The sequence below is a fragment of the Oncorhynchus mykiss genome, chromosome 18 (genome assembly GCF_013265735.2).
Source record: "Oncorhynchus mykiss isolate Arlee chromosome 18, USDA_OmykA_1.1, whole genome shotgun sequence".
NCBI lineage: Eukaryota > Metazoa > Chordata > Actinopteri > Salmoniformes > Salmonidae > Oncorhynchus > Oncorhynchus mykiss.
The window spans coordinates 34,633,025-34,655,492 of NC_048582.1; the positions used below are offsets into that span (position 1 = coordinate 34,633,025).

Genomic DNA, 22,468 nt, shown 5'->3' on the forward strand with positions numbered 1-22,468 from the left:
TGTGATGTTGAATCGCCACATAATGCAAGTCACCTACTCAGAAAAATGAATCAACCTCGATGTTTCAATCTCAATTAAAACTTCCAACCAATAGCTACTTGTTTTGTAAGCTTTGACAATATGGCAAAGTAATTACTACTTGGCTCAAATGAATGTACGGGTGGAGGTAGCAGGTTTTCCGTTGCCTCCCGAGACTCATTATTACTCCTCACAGGAATTGCCTTCTATGGCCTAAAGTTACATTGTTATGGGTGAACAAAGCCCTAATGCTAAGCACAGGTTGCTATGCATTCTCAGGAAATGTTACAGAAGAGTTATGTGAATATATTAATGCATTTGACATGCCTTTTTAACCAGGATGGTATTTTGGCCTACATTATCATTAATGATAATTGTTTGGGTCATTCGGTATGTATAAATGTTTCCTATGGAATTTTGTTCAGCTCTCTTTTGTTATATTCGGGACAGTTTTGCCTAGTCCTTAGTGTAATTTGGTCAACATTCCAGTAGATGTCGGTATGAAGAAAGCCAAACAGGGCTTTAACTAGCTTTATTGCTTTGGTTAATCTTTCACCTGTTACTGTGGTTATGGATTGCATTTCAAGATCATCACCAATTTAACTTTCTCTGTAAAGCAGTTTGTGAACCAAAGTGAAAAGTAATCAGGTATAACCTCAACAAAAGATCAAGAGATCAAACCATTTTTAAAACTCATTTGAAAATGTGCTCTGGAGAAATGGACGGAATTTGTGTATATCGGGAAAAACAAACATTCTAGGCCTTAGCTAGTTCTACTGTATTTCCAGCTTAGCTAGTTCCCTTGATCTCCTTAGGGAGAATTAGAGAAATGCTTAGATACAAGAATGTGTTGACTCAGCCATAAGTTGAAAAGAAACAATGAAAATCTTGGTGTTGGTGTAAACCATTACATATGTCTCAATGAAAAATGTCCTGAAATGTGCCTATTGAGGGAACTGTGGATGAAATATCAACTCAGGTGTTGAACAAACATGTGTCTTGGTTGGTTGACAAAAGCACACCCACCAAGGAATGGGGCTATAATCCCCAGGTCCCCTCGGAGGGATCCTTCAGTGCATAGGACTTTGGCTTCTCTGCACTGCAGAACCTCTGACTGAACTCCCTGCTGTCTACCCAACGTGAGTATATGTGCACGGATGCATGCTATCCTCTTCTTACTGTTAACTTTTTTTTAAACAAAGTGAACAATCTGTACTCTTATCTTTTGGTTTACTTTGTGCACTTGCAAAAGTGTAAACTATAATTTAAATAGATGGAATATATTTTATGATTGTGATACATGAAAAAGCATGCATGTGTAGTCTACTACTTAGTCTACTTAATTTTTACCTGAAAATGTTATTTCTGCTGACAAAGTCTGAGACATCTGTTTCAATGTCTTGCTTTTATCTCCTCTTACTTTTAACTTAAGAGGACACGCTGTAACAAAAATAATTTCCTAGAATTGTTTTCCATTCCTTTTGAGTTGTTTTTGTACCAGATCAAAGACACTGCAGCAAGCTGGTTTCCTTGTTAATAAACAATATCCTGCTCAGATGTTTTTATAGTAGTTATGCAATACTTTTACAGGATAAGTAACCAATGTTACCTTTGGGCTGCTTCTTGGTGATATTTGAAGTAAATTAAGGAAATGTGACCGTGTCCAATTTAACTTTGTCATAAAGTATACTGGGCAGGTCTTTCAGTATTGGAATCATCATAAAGTGATTTCCACTAAAGCATTTTTTACATACATTTGTAACTTCACATCTGAAGCCTTGTAAGAATCTGTAATGAATTTGACATTGTCACCTTTAGCAGAGAGCTTCAACTGATAAGAATCTTCTCCCAGATGACACTACAGATTTGTGGCAAATATCTGTCATCAGTAAAATAACGTTTTTACAACACACCTTCAGACAAGACGTTGTCTGGACCTTTTTAGTTACAAAACCCAATGTTTAAAAAATGTGTTTATGTAAGGCCGAGATTCAATCCACAGCATTTTGTAGAGCAGCGCACTACACAGCTCTCCCTACACAGCTCTCCCTACACAGCTCTGTAACACCTGGGATTGAATCCTGTCTTGAAATCATTTGGCATGTATTTTTTACATAACCAGAAGTAGACTCTTCTCAATGAGTTGAGCCACTTAGCGCCTAAATATATTCAGCGGACTAATTAATAACTATCAGGAAAGAGTGTTTGGTATTTGCTTAGCTGAAAAGGGATTAAAATAAGGTGAAATGTGCGGGATCTGCATCGGATGACTAACGGAATTTTATAAGTTTTATGGTTAATGTATTGTAAAGGAACAATGGTTCCCACCCACCATAGGCATCAGGATGTTTACTGATGTGACTGCATTTTAACTAATAACATCATGGTTTACCTGCATTTCAGTGGAGAAAGTAAAAACACTTTGATTAGAGTCAAGTAGACTTTTTAGCTTTTGGTACGAAATGTCATACCAGGGCAGTCGTTGAGTAAACACATGAAAAAGTCACTAAGCTGGAAGGAGTATTCCTTACCAGCTGCACGGGGTGAGTGAGACTGTTTCCTTTTCAAATAGATGTGGTCGAGACGTGTGTTTGTGTCGGCCGTAGTTGTGGATTTGGCATTCTACTCTTTTACCTCAAGCGTTGCATCAATTCAGCATTGGAACACATTGCTTCTTTTCTTTACGCAAAGTACATTTCTGTGAATAACAGGCAAAGTATAAATATATTCTGTGTTAATTTCATTGCATTTTATGCTGCCCTAACTCTTATTTCTATCTCATTCTAGAATCCACTTCTGAGCGCACCAGTGTTCAGTACCCAGATTCACAATGTCACTTTTCATCCATATATTGGCCTGCCTGTTTGGCATGGGCTCCTGGGTGTCTATCAACGGACTATGGGTAGAGCTGCCTCTCATCGTGCCCCAGATCCCAGAGGGTTGGTACCTGCCATCCTACCTATCCGTCCTCATCCAGATGGCCAACGTGGGGCCCCTGTTCATCACCCTCATGCACCGCTTCCGCCCCGGGGCGCTAAACGAGACAGTGGTTATCTATGTGATCATCTCCCTGGGCATGGTGGCCAGCTTTCTCCTGGCCTTCTTCTGGAAGGAGACGCTGCTGGTGGTGGGCGTCCCTCGCAGCGTGGCCCTCCTCCTCCTTACTTTCTTCCTCTCCACTGTGGACTGCACCTCCTCTGTCACCTTCCTGCCCTTTATGATGCGTCTGAAGCCTCAGTACCTCACCACCTACTTTGTAGGGGAGGGTGTCAGTGGCCTGCTACCCGCCCTGGTAGCCCTGATCCAGGGGGTGGGGGTGGTCCACTGTAACAACTGCACTCGGATGATAAATGACACTGGCTCAGTCAGTCTTAGCTACGAACTTCAGGCTCACTACCAGCCGGCCAACTTCTCAGCTGGGGTGTTCTTCTTCTTCCTCAGTGCCATGATGTTGGTGTGCCTGGGAGCCTTCATCCTTCTGAACTACCACCCTGCCGTGGCCCGGGAACGCCCAAATGCCCGCTACCCCAACGGGGTCCTGGAGAAAGGCGAGGCAGCTCAGATGAACCCCACAGAGCAGAAGACCATGATCAAACAGTCTGATATCAAGCCCAAAAGCTGCTTTGGGACCGGGACGTACAGCCGGATACAGGTGCTGTATATGTTCTTCATCCTGGCCTGGGTCAACGGACTGACTAACGTTGTGCTTCCCTCAGTGCAGTCCTACTCTTGTCTGCCCTATGGAAACAGTGCCTACCACTTATCAGCCACCATGGCTGCGGTGTCCAACCCTCTAGCCTGCTTCATTGCCATGTTTTTCCCAACAAGGTCAGTTTTGTTCAAATGCATTTCCAATAAATAGGAATGAATCGTTATTTAATTTACTCATGATCAACTTAATATTTGTAGGCTTATTTTATGGCCAACAAATGGGACTTTTATTAAACTGCACCCCCACTAATGATAATGTTACTGTCATCCTGTCACAGGTCCTTATTGCTGTTGGGGGCTCTCACTTTGTTTGGCAGTGGGATTGGAGCCTACATTATAGGCATGGCAGTGCTGAGTCCATGTCCTCTGCTGGTCAATGAAACCTCAGGAACCTTCCTCATTGTACGTTTCCACAACATAAATTCATAATGTACAGTGTGGTTGGAAATTATTGACACCCTTGATAAAGATGCACAGTAGACTATAAAATAAATAATTTAAATACTTAGCTATGGTATATTGTAGACAAAAAAAAGGGTCAAAGATCATACCCCCAAGACATGCTAACCTCCCCCTCTAACTTTCTCATTGATTATTCACAATTCATTCTTATCAGTAATCATGGTAGCATCCACATTAATGTAGAAGTGTTTAGAAACATATTCTATTCATATTTACAATTAGTGACTCCAAAATGATGCAGTACATTATTTACCATGCATTTATATTGGGCACAAATTCATCCGAAACACAACCAAAGCTAACTGCAAATAGATCCAACAAGTTTGTATAGTCACAAACTTGATGTAGTCATTGCGTGCTATGGACATGGGACCAAATACTGAACTTTTGACTACTTTATTTAAAATAATCTTTAGGGATGTCCAATAGTTTTGACAACTACCTTTTTGAGAAAAATATATGTTACTAGTTAAACAAAATCTCTTTCTCTGAGCAATTGTATAAGAATATAATTTCCCCTTTTAAAGAAAAGTTAGCTCAGTATGTGGATTATTTATTTTATAAAGTCATTATTGCTCATCTTTATCAAGGGTGTCAATAATTTCAGAACCCACTGTAGTTCTATGCTACAGATGAAAGCATAACATAGAGGACTACATCTCATATAAATAATTATTACACATACAGTATATGGTAAACATTACAATGGATTGAATAAGTAAATGTTATACTTGTCCCTTATCTCAGGTGGGCTCCTGGATCTTCTTCATCCTCACTTTGTCCTATGTTAAGGTGATCATTGGTGTTATCCTCCGTGATGAGGGCCACAGTGCCCTCGTGTGGTGTGGAGCAGTGGTGCAGTTGGGGTCCTTCATGGGTGCAGTCACCATGTTTCCCTTGGTCAGTGTGTATAGTTTATTTTTATCAGGAGACCCATGTAATACAAAGTGCCCTTAAATTATGCTAAACAACGATGAACCAGGCATATTCTGAGAAACATATTTGATTAATTCTTCCGAAGCATGTGTACTTCATTAGTAAAATGCAATTAGCTAGTGAGGTGAACAGAATTCAACCAACTCGTAGGAGTAAAGTAAGGTATACCCTATATAAGGTTCAGGGTGATTTACTATTTGGACAACACCCTCCAAGTATCTTGTCATGTGCTATTGATAAGCTACCGTCAGAGCCTCTTTTCACTCTACACTAGCAGCTTGTGGATGGTAAAATTAGGGACTTTTGTCAGTGCATGCAAATAATACCAGGCAGAGAATAAGCACCTTTAGAGAGAGAAAGAACATTCAGCTCTCCGGAAGATAAAAGCCTAGTGTTTTTGTAGCAGACGCTGTTGAATAAATGGACTTGTGATTAGCTATGTCAACTATTGTGGTTGCCCTAATCTAATGTTGACAGATCGATGTCTGACAGTTTGGAGTCTTGAATGGACCATTCTCACTGTGGAGAATCTTTCATAGGAATTCAGTGATTATGTAGCCATTTTAACATTTGGTCATTTATTATTTACTCATTTGGTCATTTATTTGGTAATTTGTTTACTCGGCTCCTGTTGCATCTCAGTGCAACAGGCATCACTACAGTCCCTGGTTCGAATCCAGGCTGTATCACATCCGGTCGTGATTGGGAGTCCCATAGGGCAGCTCACAATTAGCCCAGCGTCGTCCGGGTTTGGCCGGGGTAGGCCAAACCTCTTAACTGAGTTAACTCTAATTTGCTCAACCTTTATTTTAAGTGCCAAGGGCACATCAACAGATTTTTCACGTCAACAGATTTTTCACGTTGTTAGAGAATTCGAACCAGCAACCTTTTGGTTATTGGCGCAATGCTCTAACCACTAGGCTATACCGCCCTGTATTGTAATGTATTGTAGTATACTGTAAACCTATTACAGTTAATTAATATATTGCAGTAGCTTTAAGTGTTTAGAATGTATTTGACAGGTGATAGCAACAAACTTTACATATTCAAGCACAGTCAACTAAAATGTTTAGGCTATACAGAACCATAAAAGGCCACAAAGTTCATTATTCAAAAAGAATAAGAATATTCTAGCTATATTTTAGATCACAATCAAAAGTACCCTAATTACCGCCTTTTCTCTATTCAACTTGTTTTGAACAGGCAAACAGTTTTGCTTGAGTAAATAGGTCAAATATTATATGCAGTACAATGAATTGTACAGGTTATAGCAAGATACTAAACATATTCAAGTGTAGTCAACTAAACTGTTACGGCGCCATAAAATGTCACGAAGTCCATTATTCTAAACGAAAAACCATCTCAGTTCTTGACATTTTCTAGTTAACATCAAAAGGCTAGAGTAGACTATTGCCACCTATACTATTAAATGTTTCATTTTGAACAGGCATACCGCATTCCTTGAGTAAACAGGTACCGTATTGGATGTGCTAGGCTGGCAGCAGATAGCATGATCACACGCATAGGAACAACTAAACAGTTTAAAAGGTTTTCTGTATAATTTGACTTTAAGACCAGTAAAATGGTTGTAGGATTGTAACACATGTACAACCATATTAGTTATGCGGACAGTTCTATAGGCACACTTTTTGGTTGGGTGCATCTCATCTTTCCCTGGCCCTGATTTCTTTACAGCAAATATAATACTCATGTTGCACCACCACATCACTATAATAAGGAAATTCACAATCCCACATACAATCCATCCATTCTAATCAATTTCTAAGAAACTCTTTGCCAGAGCAGTATAACTATAACCCACACAGCCACATTGCACACCTCTGTAAACCTGTACATTTTCAGCGATGGGTAGATTGTGGGGCGTGTCAATTCATTGGTCCCCCTATAAGCTAATAGCCAAACATAAATGCCCTAGTTCTAAATGAGTGGAAAAATGAGAGGAAGCCTATGAAAGACTGACAGTATTGCATTGCGAGGAAGATGGAAAGATTTAAATTGAGGATGTCCAATGTTCTCTTTGCTGTAATGGAGATACACAGATGCTTTGTGATTTACTGGAACTCCAACAAGAACGGTGACAATATCAACGGTTGAAAAAAGGGCTCCATAGGCAACCTGGGTGTGGCATTTTCCTGTGCTGATAATTGTCAAATTATTGTCATTTGTCAGATTATCAAATTGCTGGGTTACAAACTCCATGTCTTCAGGTTATGTTAGAAGTCTGAAAGAATAGGTCAGCCATCTGTCACTTTCATTCTGTAGCTTAACAGACTTTCTGTTGAGATGAATAAAATACCCCGATAACATTAAAGGGGCCATCTGCAGTTCAACTCAGAGGTTCAACCCAGCACTGTTTTGGTAAATAGCTGAGGGATGGAGCTGGAGAAATGTAACCACTCTCAAATGTATTGTCAGAGCTACAGGCAAAATGAATCTTATATTTTGGGTTCTGATAGGGAACGAGAGTTTGAGTTATATTCTTTAAGAATCAATGGGTATATAACATATTTTAAAGTCCAAAAATGTATGTACCAATCACAGATTTTTCTGCATACACTCATTTCTTAAAATATCAGAAAATGTGATTTACACACCAGTGTGTTTAGAAGAAAAAATATATATATCTTCCAAAAATAAAGTTATTATAAGCAATTGTATATTACTTTGTATAATAAAAATAATAGGTCTTTAGTTTGTTACATTCACTGCTAAAATGGACTAAATTTGACTACAAAGATGTGGTCCTCTAGCTCAAATGGTGGTCCTCAAGCTTTTAACTGTGATATGGTGGTCCTCGGAACGGAAAAGGTTGGTGACTGCTGGTCTACATAAATTAATAAAGTTATGTTAATCCCAACATTTCATTCAAAATATCAAGGTATAATGATTTATGCATCACATTGTTGCTGTGGATTTTCCTTGTACATACAACTTACAGTACAATATGTGAGTGGCAGACCACGTGTAACAACACCTGCACAGGATCGGTACATCCGAACATCACACCTGCGGGACAGGTAAAGGATGGCAACAACAACTGCCCAAGTTACACCAGGAACGCACAATCCCTCCATCAGTGCTCAGACTGTCCGCAATAGGCTGAGAGAGGCTGGACTGAGGGCTTGTAGGCCTGTTGTAAGGCAGGTCCTCACCAGATATCACCGGCAACAACGTTGCTGGTTATACGCTGCACCGGCAGGATAGAACAGCAGCGTCTGGTAAGACAAGGGGCAGCAGGCTATGTATTTTTGTAAATAACAGCTGATGTACAATATCTAAGGAAGTCTCAAGCTGTTGCTCACCTGATGTACAGTACAACTAAATCTCATGATAAACTAGACCACACTATCTACCTGGAGAGTTTTCATCTGTATTCTTTGTAGCTGTTTACGTACCACCACAGTCAGAGGCTGGCACTAAGACAGCATTGAATGAGCTGTATTCTTTTGTAAGATCTTTAAAACAGGTTAACATTCGCAGGGCCAGACAGATTACTAGGGTGTGTACTGCGAGCATGCGCTGACCAACTGAGAGGTGTCTTCACTGACATTTTCAGCCTCTCCCTGTCCAATTCTGTAATACCACTCCAATTTGCATACCGCCATAATAGATCCACAGATGATGCAATCTCTATTGCACTCCACACTGCCCTTTCCCACCTGGACAAAAGGAACACCTACGTGAGAATGCTATTCATTGACTATAGCTCAGCGTTCAACACCATAGTGCCCACGAAGCTCATCACTAAGCTAAGGACTCTGGGACTAAACACCTCTCTCTGCAACTGGATCCTGGACTTCTTGACTGGCCACCCCCAGGTGGTAAGGGTAGGTAACAGCACATCCGCCACGCTGATCCTCAACACAGGGGCCCCTCAGGGGTGCGTGCTCAGTCCCCTTCTGTACTCCCTGTTCACTCATGACTGCGCGGCCAGGCACGACTCCAACACCATTAAGTTTGCCGATGACACAACAGTGGTAGGCCTGATCACCGACAACGACGAGACAGCCTGTAGGGAGGAGGTCAGAGACCTGGCCATGTGGTGCCAGGACAACAACCTCTCCCTCAATGTGACCAAGACAAAGGAGATCAATGTGGACTTCAGGAAAAAGCGGACCGAGCACGCCCCTATTCTCATCGACGCGGCTGTGGTGGAGCGGGTCGTGAGTTTCAAGTTCAATCACCAACAAACAAACATGGTCCAATCACACCAAGACAGTCGTGAAGAGGGCACGACAAAACCTATTCCTCCCAGGAGACTGAAAAGATTCTCAAAAGGTTCTACAGCGGCACCATCGAGAGCATCCTGACTGGTTGCATCACTGCCTGGTATGGCAACTGCTCGGCCTCTGACTGCAAGACACTACATCAGTACATCACTGGGGCCAAGCTCCATGCCATCTAGGACTATACCAGGCGGTGTCAGAGGAAGGCCCTAAAAATCATAGACTGTACCGGAGCGCCAAGTCTAGGTCCAAGGCTTCTAAACAGCTTCTACCCCCAAGCCATAAGACTCCTTAACATCTAATCAAATGGCTACCCAGACTATTTGCATTGCCCCTCCCCCTCTTTTACACTGCTGCTACTCTGTTATCTATGCATAGTCACTTTAATAACTCTACCCACATGTACATGTTACCTCAACTAACTGGTGCCCCAGTACATTGACTCTGTACCTGTACCCCCCTATATAGTCTTGTTTTGTTATTTTACTGCTGCTCTTTAATTACTTGTTACTTTTATTTCTTATCTGTATTTTTTATTTTAAAAAAATTAAACTGCATTGTTGGTTAGGGGCTCGTAAGTAAGCATTTCTACACCGGTTGTATTCGGCGCATGTGACTAATAAAATTAGATTTGATTTTATCTAGAACAGCACTGAACACCACTGAATTCTATGTACACTAATCTTCCTTCATTGCCATGGGTTGAAAAACAGAATGTATCAATTTCCTGAATGAATCAAACCACCGTTTTCTGTCTTTCGTGCATAAAGGCCCTCCAAAACAGTTTTTATGATTCATCAATACTTTCCTAAATCTACAAGATCAGACTATTTTTAAATCTACCAATTGGTGCTGAAACAGAGACGAGTAGGCTGTGCATAGCCTATATTTAGATGGCTTTCTTTCATTGATCCCTAATATTCTGGACCCATTCTCTTTATATGTAGTGAGTCTGTTGATAAAATTAGAACTAAAAGGTACAGCATATTTAAAGGGATGGCTTCATTTCAGATTACAAACGCTATTCAATCAAAATTCCACATCTGCTGGCCAGCAAGTGGGAGGTTTGTCAGCGGTTGCATTCAATTTATTCAGAGCACGAACGATAGCTACACCTGCAGAGCGCCTTACATGTCTGAATAAGATAAGTCTGAATACCAAATACTGAGAGGAAAGGCTTGCGTAGGAAAGGTGTTATTGCTAAGTCAGAATCGGACACATTTTGCACAGCAGGAAGGGTTTGGTGAAAGTCGTAGTGGAAGAGATTTAAGTGGAAGCAGCATATTTGTTCCATATTATGTATTCTGCAATTTTTTAAAGATTTCTTTTCATATGCTTACCATGGGCTGGATTCAATACATATCGCGGAAGTATCTCAGAAGCTTAGCAGTATAGCTCGATTGAAATGTAAAGTCAACGTTCCCTAATACAACAGACAAGGCCTGGGTTCAAATATTTGAGTATCTCATACTTAAAATACTTTGAGTATTTTCAAACACACAGCCCAAAACAACTACTTTTCTTTGAATGACTATTTGTAAAAACTAAGTAGACTACCAAATTATATTTGACAGTATGTTCAAATACCTATTTAAAATACCTGTGTTAAAATGCATTGGAGTGTATTTGAGTCGGTGTATTTGAGTTTTCCAAATACTTCCCGATTTGTATTTCAAAATACATACAAATATTCGACGACTTGTCTTTTCAAATGAAATAATTCTGAATACTTACTTTGAATGTATTTGAAAGAAATTGAGGTATTTGAACCCAGGTCTGCACCAGTAAGGAGTCATGCCTGACAGAGAGAAGCTGGCCACTGGAGGTCAGTATACACCATACTAACACCTTTTCACATAGGAGACATTGGACTTTCAGTCTCATTCAACATCTGTTTATTCTTCTGTTTATTTCCTAACATCTTACAGTAGCCGGAGATAATACAATAACTGCCAGTTGAGGACTTGTGAGGTGTCTGTTTCTCAAACTGGACACTGTAATGTACTTGTCCTCTTGCTCAGTTGTGCACCAGGGCCTCCCACTCCTCTTTCTATTCTGGTTAGGGCCAGCTTGCACTGTTCTGTGAAGGGAGTAGTACACAGCAATGTATGAGATCTTCAGTTTCTTGGCAATTTCTCGCAATGAATAGCCTTCATTTCTCAGAACAAGAATAGACTGACATGTTTCAGAAGAAAGGTCTTTGTTTCTGGCCATTTTGAGCCTGTAATCGAATCCACAAATGCTGATGCTCCAGATATTCAACTAGTCTAAAGAAGGTCACTTTTATTGCTTTTTTAATCAAGACAACAGTTTCCAGCTGTGTTAACATAATTGCAAAAAGGGTTTTCTGATGATCAATTAGCCTTTTAAAATGATACACTTGGATTAGCTAACACAATGTGCTATTGGAACACAGGAGTGATGGTTGCTGATAATGGTCCTCTTTACGCCTATGTAGATATTCCATTAAAAAAATCAGCCGTTTCCAGCTACAATAGTAATTTATAGTATTAACAATATCTACACTGTATATCTGATCACATTTCTAAGTGTCCCCAAACTTTTGAATGGTAGTGTATATGTCTGTCTGTGTGTATATCTATATAATGTATTACTAAATTTAACTGAGTGTGTTATTAATTAACTAAATATAACTCTCTAAAATCTAAACTACATGAATGTAATATTCAATATAAATAATTGAGACAACTGTAGCATTCAAAAGAAGGTATTTATTATTGACAATACATACAGTACATGAAGCAGAATTGGAGCCCACAAAAAAAACTTTGAACAATGAATCTGCATATCTGAACAATATAATAGTCAACTTTTCAGTAAACATGGCTTCATGGCTTTGTTAATTTCCCTTTAAATTCATGGATTAAGACTTATTATAAAAGAGCAGAAATAAATGCAGTTGTAATAAGGGAACTTATGCAAGCTAATGATACAATGAAGCAAAAATCTGATTATTTAGCATGTATGTATGTTCAGTCTAACTATTGTGCATTCTACAAACTGAACCTTAGAATACTATATATTGTAGTGTATTATATAGTTAACCATTTGGTAATATGAGGAGCTACATGAAACACTTGAATAAACAAAGTACATGCTATAAGAATAAATACATACTTATAGAAAAATGTAAAAGTTTTGGATCTCCTACATGAGAATATTGCTTTTCACCATTGTTACCAATTCTTTGGATTAAAGGAAATAATACATGTACATAAGAGACACCTTTTTCTATTACAGTCTTAAATGTATACATTATTTGAGAAACAAACGCTATACCAGCATATTGCATAGGTATCCAGTAATTATTTTCTAATTGACAAATTAACCAAAGTGAGATGATTTCTTCCTTTCATATGAATAAAATAATGATTGCTAATGTACGTATTACCAGATTTCTCCACTGTTTGTACAAGCGAAACCAAAAAAAATGAATTTCAGGGATGGCATGATTAGTGTGGCGAAAACCTGCTGTATATGCTCTATCCCATTCACATATTTTTTCAAGCATAATTCTTTCCCTCAGTATCTTGTAGACAAGAACTACACAATTATGTAATAACTATGTAAAGGAAATTCATTTGAGTTAGCCTATGGCAACCATATGAAGCAGAAGCAAATCAAGCATTGGCCAGTAAGCAACAGAGTTATTATCACAGGCTGACTATTGGCTAATCAAGCATATGAAATGCAAACATTGCATTGTCCCAACAGGACAGAGAGACTTGAGATGAAATTTTGGCCTTCCAAAAGGCACTAGCCTTGAATATCTTCAAAATCCTCTTGACAACATAGCCAACACATTGCCCTAGTTGTATTTCCTTAAAATAAATATACACCTGAGCAGATTGAGGTCTTTGTCTTTTCTAAGGCATGTGCTTTTAACTCACTGTACTCAAGGACTCAATGTTGATGCCATTTCTCAGTCTTTGGGTGACATGAAGAGATGGCTCAAGTCACAAACATACAAAGCTGTACTAAACAACAGATCAAAAGTCAAATTGAACATGCAGGTAATGCTATCATTGGTGAGTGTGAACAAGTGCTTAAAGGTCAACTGCCCCTTGGAACCAACTTCACTGGTTTTAAACGGCCTATGTGGCATCGATGAGTCAAATTCATTCTAGTGTCAAAATAGAGTGCAAAGTGTAAATAGAATAATTTTTATTATAAAGTCAGTCTCGTCCAAAACAGAGTACTGTAAGTGCGTTCGTCACAACTTACTAGGGGGTTGGGTATGGATTACTTACATGGCCACTTTTGTAGATGATGCCCAATTGCCTAGAGAGAACACGTTGTCGTACCATGTGGACATTTGATGTCAAGTCTGCATATGGATACAACACACGCACGTTTCGCTCAGCAAACAGGAGTGAAAATAGGCTTCCATAAAGTTGCTGCAAACTCCCAATGCATTTCAACAATATTGCCAGATTACCAGGAATAGATTGTACCCGACACAGTCAATTCTGCTGCCTGTCAACCGTCAAACGACTAGTGTTGGTGAGTATGTTAGCTAAATAGATAAGTGGTACTAGCTATCTAGTAGCTTTTTTTGGTTATACATAGGGTGTGAAAAATGCCATATTTTGACTAATGTTGTATTTGTGTTGCTAATTGTGTAGCTAATCCTCTTAATGAAACCAATGGTTCAAACTGCATGTCTCTATCACAATCCGTTCAAAAGTTATTGGTGTTTTTTCCCTTGTAGGATGGCCAATATTAGGATGTCTAAATCAATGGAGGCCAGAGAAAAAAAGTGGTCTAAAGTTTGGAAAATTCCATTGTCATCTAGGCTGGATTCTGTGCAAGAATTAAGGCTACTGGCTACCTCACTTTCCTGTTGAAATCATATATTTTCTCGAATCCGCAGGACATTAAACAATATAGAGGTAAGATGGATATTGATTTTGAGACATGGCATGTAGTATTTTCATATTTTAGTATACGCTTTTCATATTAATTCGAAATTCCTATTTAAAAAAAAAAAGATTTCTCACAAAAACAAACGTATCTCTGTGAAATGTCACTGAGCATATACCAAGCATTTTATTTTCAAAGCTTTTAATATTTATTTCACCGCTATGTCAACAGAGCTCGGTGCTTATTATTGGATGTATTAGGTTACTCATGTTAGAGAAAGACCCCATGGAACGATTCAGAACATAAGTAATCATATTTGTCTTGGTAAAATGTATTTTATAACATAAGGAAGTGAAATTTCATCAACAAAGCATGTTTTCACCCACCCTGGGCAGGACACCCTATTATAAAACATGATTTGATAATGCTAGCGAGCCAGGCTAGCTGTGATACCACAGATGAAATGGGAATGATACTGTAACTAGATAAATACATTACTCTAACGTGTAATGTGATGTACAGCATGTCAGAGGAAGATGTGCATAGCTCACATTAGCTAGCTACCTTGGTAACAACAGATAGCCCATTGGCATTTAGGGTCAATAACAGGGCAAGCACTTGGATACTAGCTTGTTAGTCAATCATAGGATGTAGCCAGCTTGTTTTCAATCATGTTTTAACTCGAACTGCATAGCTAATGTTACGTTAGCTAGCTAGCCAATTCATTGAAACTCGTACAAAGATATGATAACTAACCCGGATTTGCAAGTTAGGTCTCTAGCTAGCATTCGGGGGCTTTGTCTGATAACCCAAAACAACATGCCTGTTCTCATAAAAGTTTATCATGTCTGCTCTAGGGCAAAAATAAATGTAGGATGGCACTTGTCTACTGTAAATATAGCTATGGCTCTGGCAGCAAATAGCAAAACATAACAGTAAACATTCAGCAATGTAGACTGCTGGTTGCATAGCATCAGCGTCACCGGCCTGAATCTATTCCGTAGTCACAGTCCCTCTATTAGCATATAAATTACTTACAAACTAGAGAACCTTATGTTTCTCGCTATTCCATTCACAGGCTACATACAAAACCTGGTGGATTTGTTGTTCAGCAGCTTCGTGAGTAACCCCATACCATATTAGGAGCTGTTACAGAAGGCTGAGGCAGTGGTGAGGCACCAGTCCTGCTTCAGAGTAATGGGGGTCACATTTGGTCTGGTCAATGGTCAAAATTACTATCTGTCCTGAAATTCACCTAATCACCATTCATAATACAATGAGTGCCATGTATAGTATGTTGTAAGGAGGTGGCCCCTTCCACTGTGCCAATGGACTACTCCTGGGCCCCAGTGAGTAATGCCAACCAGTCAGTGCCATGCTGGCACGTGTCCCTTGTGAATTAGCTATGAATCAGGATTGGCTATGGCTATGTTCAACCGTGAAATAACGGCAGAAGAGATGCTTTTGAAATGTAGTCCTCTGACTGAAAGACAAGTTGACACTGATGTCTGAATTGGGAGAGACGTTGCACTCAGCATTAAAATTATACAATTATACACATCTATTACTTTGTATCATATTTTGTTACTTTTGAATTGAATGGTACTATCAATAGGGGGGAGGGACCCTGTGTATTCTTCAAACATGTCAGGGAACTTTTGTCTTACACCATAAAGGAAGGTACAATATTTGCACATTATCAGAACACTTCTTCTACAGTATTATGTGAAGTATGGTTTATTATACATAGAACTGTTACACTTGAAAGTTATCAAAACACTTTGTTTAGAATATCTACATAAGTTTAACAATTGCACTCTTCTCATATTACTCTGTAGGCTCCTGGATGGAGCTTTGAATTGGGCAAACTCTGTCATATCCAGGATGGAGTGTCATGCACTCCACCCCTCCTGCCCCCTAACTGCACTTGTCTATAACCTGTAATACATTACATATATTAAAGGGACCTCCTCACCCAGAGTTTTGCATGTCAGTGTGTGGTTAGACAGCCAAATCCTTAGATTTGGCCAAATAGAATGCCATTCTGATTAGACAGCTGAAGTTGTACTCTACACAACTTGTTTTTATTTGCTAGCTAAGTGTAGGCACATCAATATGATATCTACATTATACAATACTTTGTCTTTGTAACACAAACTCATCCCTTTGTGCAATGTCAAGATTTAGGCTAGGTGACACCTGTTGTAGGGATATTAGTAGTTTTGGGATTTGTCCCCCTGGGAAAGATGTAACAGTGGACACAAAGAGAGATGAGACAAAACTAGCCAGTTATAGAATATTGTGTTGGTGGACAGCTGAGCTGACTTAAGACCAGGTGTTCAACTCTCGGTTTAAACCATTTCCACGGTAACATGCATTACATGACTTGACGAAACACTGAAACTAAGTTCTAAGCTACTTTCGTAGCAAGGTGTTGTAGAACGAGTGCCTTATGAAACACATTCCAGACACTGGCACTTGCTATCTTGGCATAACTGATTTGACAGAGAAATATTAGCTAGATAGCTGCAGCTGGCTATCCTATCACCAAGCTACGCTAGCTGCTGTCAGCTTGACTAAACACAAGCTCACACAAACTGTAGAACTGAATTAGCTGACCATCTTGAGAAGGTCCAGTCAGTCAGGAGGGGAGAAGTCCTCAACTTCAAACGTTGTTCTCTCCATAGCAAAGCTAGTTTGTTTGTTGTGATTCCGCTAGCATTTCTTTATGAGCATTGATGAAAAACAAGGCTAAATCAGGAAGTGCAGTCGCCCTTTAATTATCATCATTTCCTATTTCCAGTCAAAGGCACTTATTTTGGATGAAATCATTTCATTGAAAGCCAGATACACAAAACAATCTGAAGCATTGTACACAAAATGTACACTTAGGCACTGAATCATTTACAATATCTGCAGACAGAAGTAAACGAAAAACTAAATTCTTGGTCCACTAAAAAGCATACTTATTGGGGTTGAGGCTGGAAGGTGCAGTGCTGCATAGTACGCCTGTTTTTATTTTCTGAGAGATCAGCCATTTCATTTCATCTTCAATTTGTATACATTGGTGAATCTTCTGAAACGGCATCTTCTGAAAGGCACACATTAGATTATAATCTTCAAGATGCTCAATCTCTGTTCCCCTTTGTTGTTTTTTTGGCTTCCTGCATACTGTAGTCCAAGCATGCAGACGTTGTAAAATTATTGGTACAGTATGGTCTTTCCCTTTCTTCTGCTTCAGTCCTCCTGTGTCCATGATTAAAGTGGTGCTACGCATGACTGTGGACAGAGATGCTTGAGAGGTCGTTCCTGATGATCTCATTAACTGTGAAGAAAGGAGAAAGATGTCAATTTCTCCCAATCTACATCAAAGCATCTCCGGTACATTCTTAGAAAAAAGGGTTCCAAAAGGGTTATTCGGCTGTCCCCATAGTGGAAAGGGTTCTACATGGAACCCAAAAGTTCTACCTGGAACCAAAAAGGGTTCTTCAAAGGGTTCTCCTATGTAGACAGCCAAATAACCCTTTTAGGTTCTAGATAGCACTTATTTTTTTAAGTGTATAGTTCATAGTATTTGAGAGATATAGCTAGGTGTTTTAGCAGGTATTACGTCATGATGCGTTCAGTGTGCAAAATATATTCATTTGTTCAAACGGAAAATAAATGTCTTGTTAACACAGATAAATAGAAGTCTCAGACTGTTTGGTTTGGAGAGGATGCAGCTTCTTGCCCTCTATAAAGGATCCAAATGCACTTGTCATGCACTTGTCTCTCCCCCTTTCCTGCCTACTGCCACTCTTTCAGTGTTCCCACAGTCGGTGAGCTTGTCCCCTTTTATCAGCTGTGTTCTTTGGCTGATGGGAGGGAAGTGACCAAACACCAAAGGGACCAATTGGAACTAAACAAACAGCAATGTGGCAGTGTGTGCCTTCTGAAAAAGAGGATGGCAAAGGCAGCCATCTTGATTGAGGAGTCCACCATGAACCAGCAGTGTCAGACTCTCCAAGAGGACCTGACTCCCTTTACAGTGCTTTTTCTGGCAAGCCTTATCAGATCTGCAGTCTGTCAATATTTCACAATCTGGTAACATTTGCAAAACCTAAAGCTTTTAGCAAGAAAAGGTCTCCTTCATATTAGAACAAGCTATGCCCCTTCATTACTTGTGAGACCGAATCACCAGCTGTGTTATAGTTGCTTCAGTATTTAACCTATCTAGGACTGGCTCGCCAACAGCCAATGAAATTGCAGGGCGCCAAATACAAATCAACAGAAATCTCATAAATCAAATTTCTCAAACATACAAGTATTAGGCACCATTTTAAAGATACAATTCTCGTTAATCCAGCCACAGCGTCTGATTTCAAAAAATGCTTTACAGCGAAAGCTCCACAAATGATTATGTTAGGTCACCACCAACTCACAGAAAAACCCAGCCATTTTTCCAGACAAAGAGAGGAGTCACAAAAAGCACAAATAGAGATAAAATGAATCACTAACCTTTGATGATCTTCATCAGATGACACTCATAGGACTTCATGTACCGAACAAAACATACATGTATTGTGTAAAAGTTCATATTTTATATCCAAAAATCGTATTTTACATTGGCGTGTTATGTTCAGTAGTTCCAAAACATGCAGCGATATTGCAGAGAGCCACATGAAATCACAGATACACTTCTCCTTAATGCAACCGCTGTGTCAGATTTCAAACAAACTTTACGGAAAAAGCATAATCTGAGAACGGCGCTCAGAGCCCAAATCAGCCAAAAGAAATATCCGCCATGTTGCGCAGTCAACATTAGTCATAAATAGCATTATAAATATTCACTTACATTTGATGATCTTCATCAGAATGCACTCCCAGGAATCGCAGTTCCACAATAAATGTTTGTTTTGTTCGATAATGTCCATCATTTATGTCCAAATAGCTTCTTTTGTTAGGGCGTTTGGTAAACAAATCCAAAAGCGCGTTCAGGTCCAGTCGGACAAAAAGTTATATTACAGGTCAAAGAAACTTGTCAAAGTATAGAATCAATCTTTAGGATGTTTTTATCATCAACGTTCAATAATGTTCCAACCGGAGAATTCCATTGTCTGTAGAAAAGTAATGGAACGAGAGATACCTCTCATGTGAAATGCGCGTGACTGAGAACGAGGCTGCTGCCAGACCCCTTAGTCAAACAGCTCCCATCCGGCCCCCCTTCACAGGAGAAGCCTGAAACAACGTTCTACAGACAGTTGACATCTAGTGGAAGCCTTAGGAAGTATATAACCCATATCCCACTGAATTCGATAGGGGCTGAGTTCAAAAACTACAAACTTCAGATTTCCCACTTCCTGTTTGGATTTCTTCTCAGGTTTTTGCCTGCCATATGAGTTCTGTTATACTCACAGACATCATTCAAACTGTTTTAGAAACTTCAGAGTGTTTTCTATCCAATACTAATAATATTATGCATATATTAGCATCTGGGACTGAGTAGGAGGCAGTTTACTCTGGGCACTCTATTCATCCAAAAGTGAAAATGCTGCCCCCTATCCCAAAGAAGATAAATAAACATTATTTTCCTATTATTTTTTTAAATATTATTTTCCTATGATGATAGGATAAATGGTCAATAGTACAAGGCATTTCTTTTCATTGACACAGACACCTGATTGAGGAGCTTGGAGGAAAATTCCTTCCTTTTTTTAAATTCAGAGGATATATCATTTAATAGTACTGAATGAACCAGCACTACTATCATTTAACAGCCTCTGTCTGAATCCCAAATGGCACCATAATCCATAAACAGTGCACTACTTTTAACCCTGGTCAAAAGTAGTGCACTATTTAGAGAATAAGGTGGTATTTGAGTCTCTAACCACCTCGGCAGCAGCTCCTCCTGGACTAAGATCTAGCCACAGGCCAAGGATGTGTCTCTCAGCTCCACCAGATAGCAGCCAGATAGGGGAACACCCCTGGAGCCTGGTGGTGGAAGCCAATCCCACGAGCCTACAGAGGAATTCCCTTTGACCGGACACTGGCCCTGCACCATTAGCTCGCTCCCATTACAGCCAGGAGCTGGGGCCTGGAATTGTGAGATTCCCTCCCAAAAAATGGGGTGGTGCTTTTTCATCTATTGTGGTGCGGTACAGCTCTTCCCTGTGTGGACCAGCCCAGACACAGCCACTTCCTCTCAGCCTTCTCCCTTACTTCCCTGCACAATAAGAGTGACAGGGTGTTCCTAGCAGCGCTTGGCTGGTCCCGGAGGTGTTTACATGGTAGAGAGAAGTCTTTGTGGTCCAAACAATGTGCAGGTCAAACTAATTTGACATGGTCACAACCGGTGGTATAAATGTACAGAGGACAGAGGTGAATGTGAGAAACCGATAAATGTGAGCAACCAATAAACTAAACGAAAGAGGCATTCCATAACATGTTCAGGGATTTCGAAGACAAATCACTTGCATTTTGATAGTAGGGAAGCTCTTTTCTTATGGCTACAGAGTACAGTACAAATGTCCCTGAATCTGAGCTGTCAAGTTGTCTAGACATAAAGTTAATATGTTTGGCCAGCTGATTGACTGCTATTAATAAAGAAATAGGAAAACGATCTGTGTTGGCTAAATGATGGAGTAGAGCTCTCATACGTGTGTGTCATAGAAACACACAGACACACACTATTATGTGTCATTGAGGACAGGCGTGTATTTCAATGTGATAGGACTTCATGAGGAACTTGGCAAGAGCAGATACTTGTTAGTGGAATTATGGCATTTTTATTCAGGTACATTAAATCACCTCTTGATCTGCCATAATAGTGGATCTAGAAAAAAATGGCTTCAGTTTCCAACAGTTCACTTCTGTGCTTTAAAGTTTTATCTTTGTAATACATCACCAGCAGACAATTTCCAAACCCATCTTTCAGATATTAGCAAAGCAATGTGCTAGGAGAGCAGGCTAGCCATCTTTCAGATATTAGCAAAGCAATGTGCTAGGAGAGCAGGCTAGCCATCTTTCAGATATTAGCAAAGCATGTGCTAGGAGAGCAGGCTAGCCATCTTTCAGATATTAGCATGTGTTGGGAGAGCAGGCTAGCCATCTTTCAGATATTAGCAAAGCATGTGCTAGGAGAGCAGGCTAGCCATCTTTCAGATATTAGCATGTGCTAGGAGAGCAGGCTAGCCATCTTTCAGATATTAGCAAAGCATGTGCCATGAGAGCAGGCTAGCCATCTTTCAGATATTAGCAAAGCATGTGCTAGGAGAGCAGGCTAGCCATCTTTCAGATATTAGCAAAGTATGTGCTAGGAGAGCAGGCTAGCCATCTTTCAGATATTAGCAAAGCATGTGCCATGAGAGCAGGCTAGCCATCTTTCAGATATTAGCAAAGCATGTGCTAGGAGAGCAGGCTAGCCATCTTTCAGATATTAGCAAAGCATGTGCTAGGAGAGCAGGCTAGCCATCTTTCAGATATTAGCAAAGCATGTGCTAGGAGAGCAGGCTAGCCATCTTTCAAGGGAGACCTTGGAGTATTCCCATTCAGTCATATGGAAAATCTGTGCTTCTGTGGGGATAATGTACCATACTAGGCCTCGGCTTGAATTTGATTGAAATCTTTAACAACTCTATTTAGGTTCAATGCAAGTCAAATTTACATCATGACATTTTCTAATGCATACACAAGGTGCATAGTTTAATTTCAACATGATCTTCAGAGCCCCACACTACTTCTTAGTCTTTGTCAGCAGCAAGGTGTATAACTTGGCCTTTAAAAAAGAATAGCCATTAACCACAAAGTGAAGAAATAACCACATCCCCACCTCAATCCCCACCCTTTGACTTTATTCTCCCCAACCCCTGCCACGTGTGTCCTTCCCAGAACTCAGTCCACTGGCCCGGCCGTCAGTCGTCTATTTGATCTGGCATCAACCTTCTCTGCAGCTGGAGGTTATGGGATATCCTTTTCCAAACTCAAACAACCAGGGACGAGTTGTGCTCCAACGTCTCCATACATACAGTACATACATCAAGTCATGATGTCAGACATCAATCTGAGACAATACATCAGAAACAGACACACCATATCATCACCTTCCCATTTAATGACCAACATGGTGGATGGATTACGGAGGTTGAATAGATTTGCAGAAATATGCCACATATGGTTCAATAGGTTCTAGATATCTGCTGAATATAGAAAATACACATCTGTAAAAACATTGT

The 22,468-nt window shown here is 39.8% G+C and overlaps 2 protein-coding genes across 2 annotated transcripts in view; one reads left to right on the forward strand and one right to left on the reverse strand.

Annotated features, from left to right (window-relative positions):
- The first annotated feature begins 201 nt into the window (after nucleotides 1-201).
- LOC110496067 (riboflavin transporter 2) lies at nucleotides 202-6,933 on the forward strand. The gene is made up of 4 exons (XM_021571740.2): nucleotides 202-1,157; nucleotides 2,806-3,846; nucleotides 4,008-4,131; nucleotides 4,939-6,933. The coding sequence occupies exons 2-4, from the start codon at nucleotides 2,849-2,851 to the stop codon at nucleotides 5,146-5,148; spliced, it is 1,332 nt and encodes a 443-aa protein (XP_021427415.2). The 5' UTR covers nucleotides 202-1,157; nucleotides 2,806-2,848; the 3' UTR covers nucleotides 5,149-6,933.
- Nucleotides 6,934-12,091: 5,158 nt separating this feature from the next.
- The window catches only part of nfatc1 (nuclear factor of activated T cells 1), a 59,706-nt gene continuing 49,329 nt past the window's right edge, over nucleotides 12,092-22,468 (reverse strand). Inside the window, exon 10 of the mRNA XM_021571742.2 lies at nucleotides 12,092-17,583. Within this exon, the coding sequence (XP_021427417.2) occupies nucleotides 17,528-17,583 (56 nt within the window). The 3' untranslated portion in view covers nucleotides 12,092-17,527. The remainder of the gene's footprint in view (nucleotides 17,584-22,468) is intronic.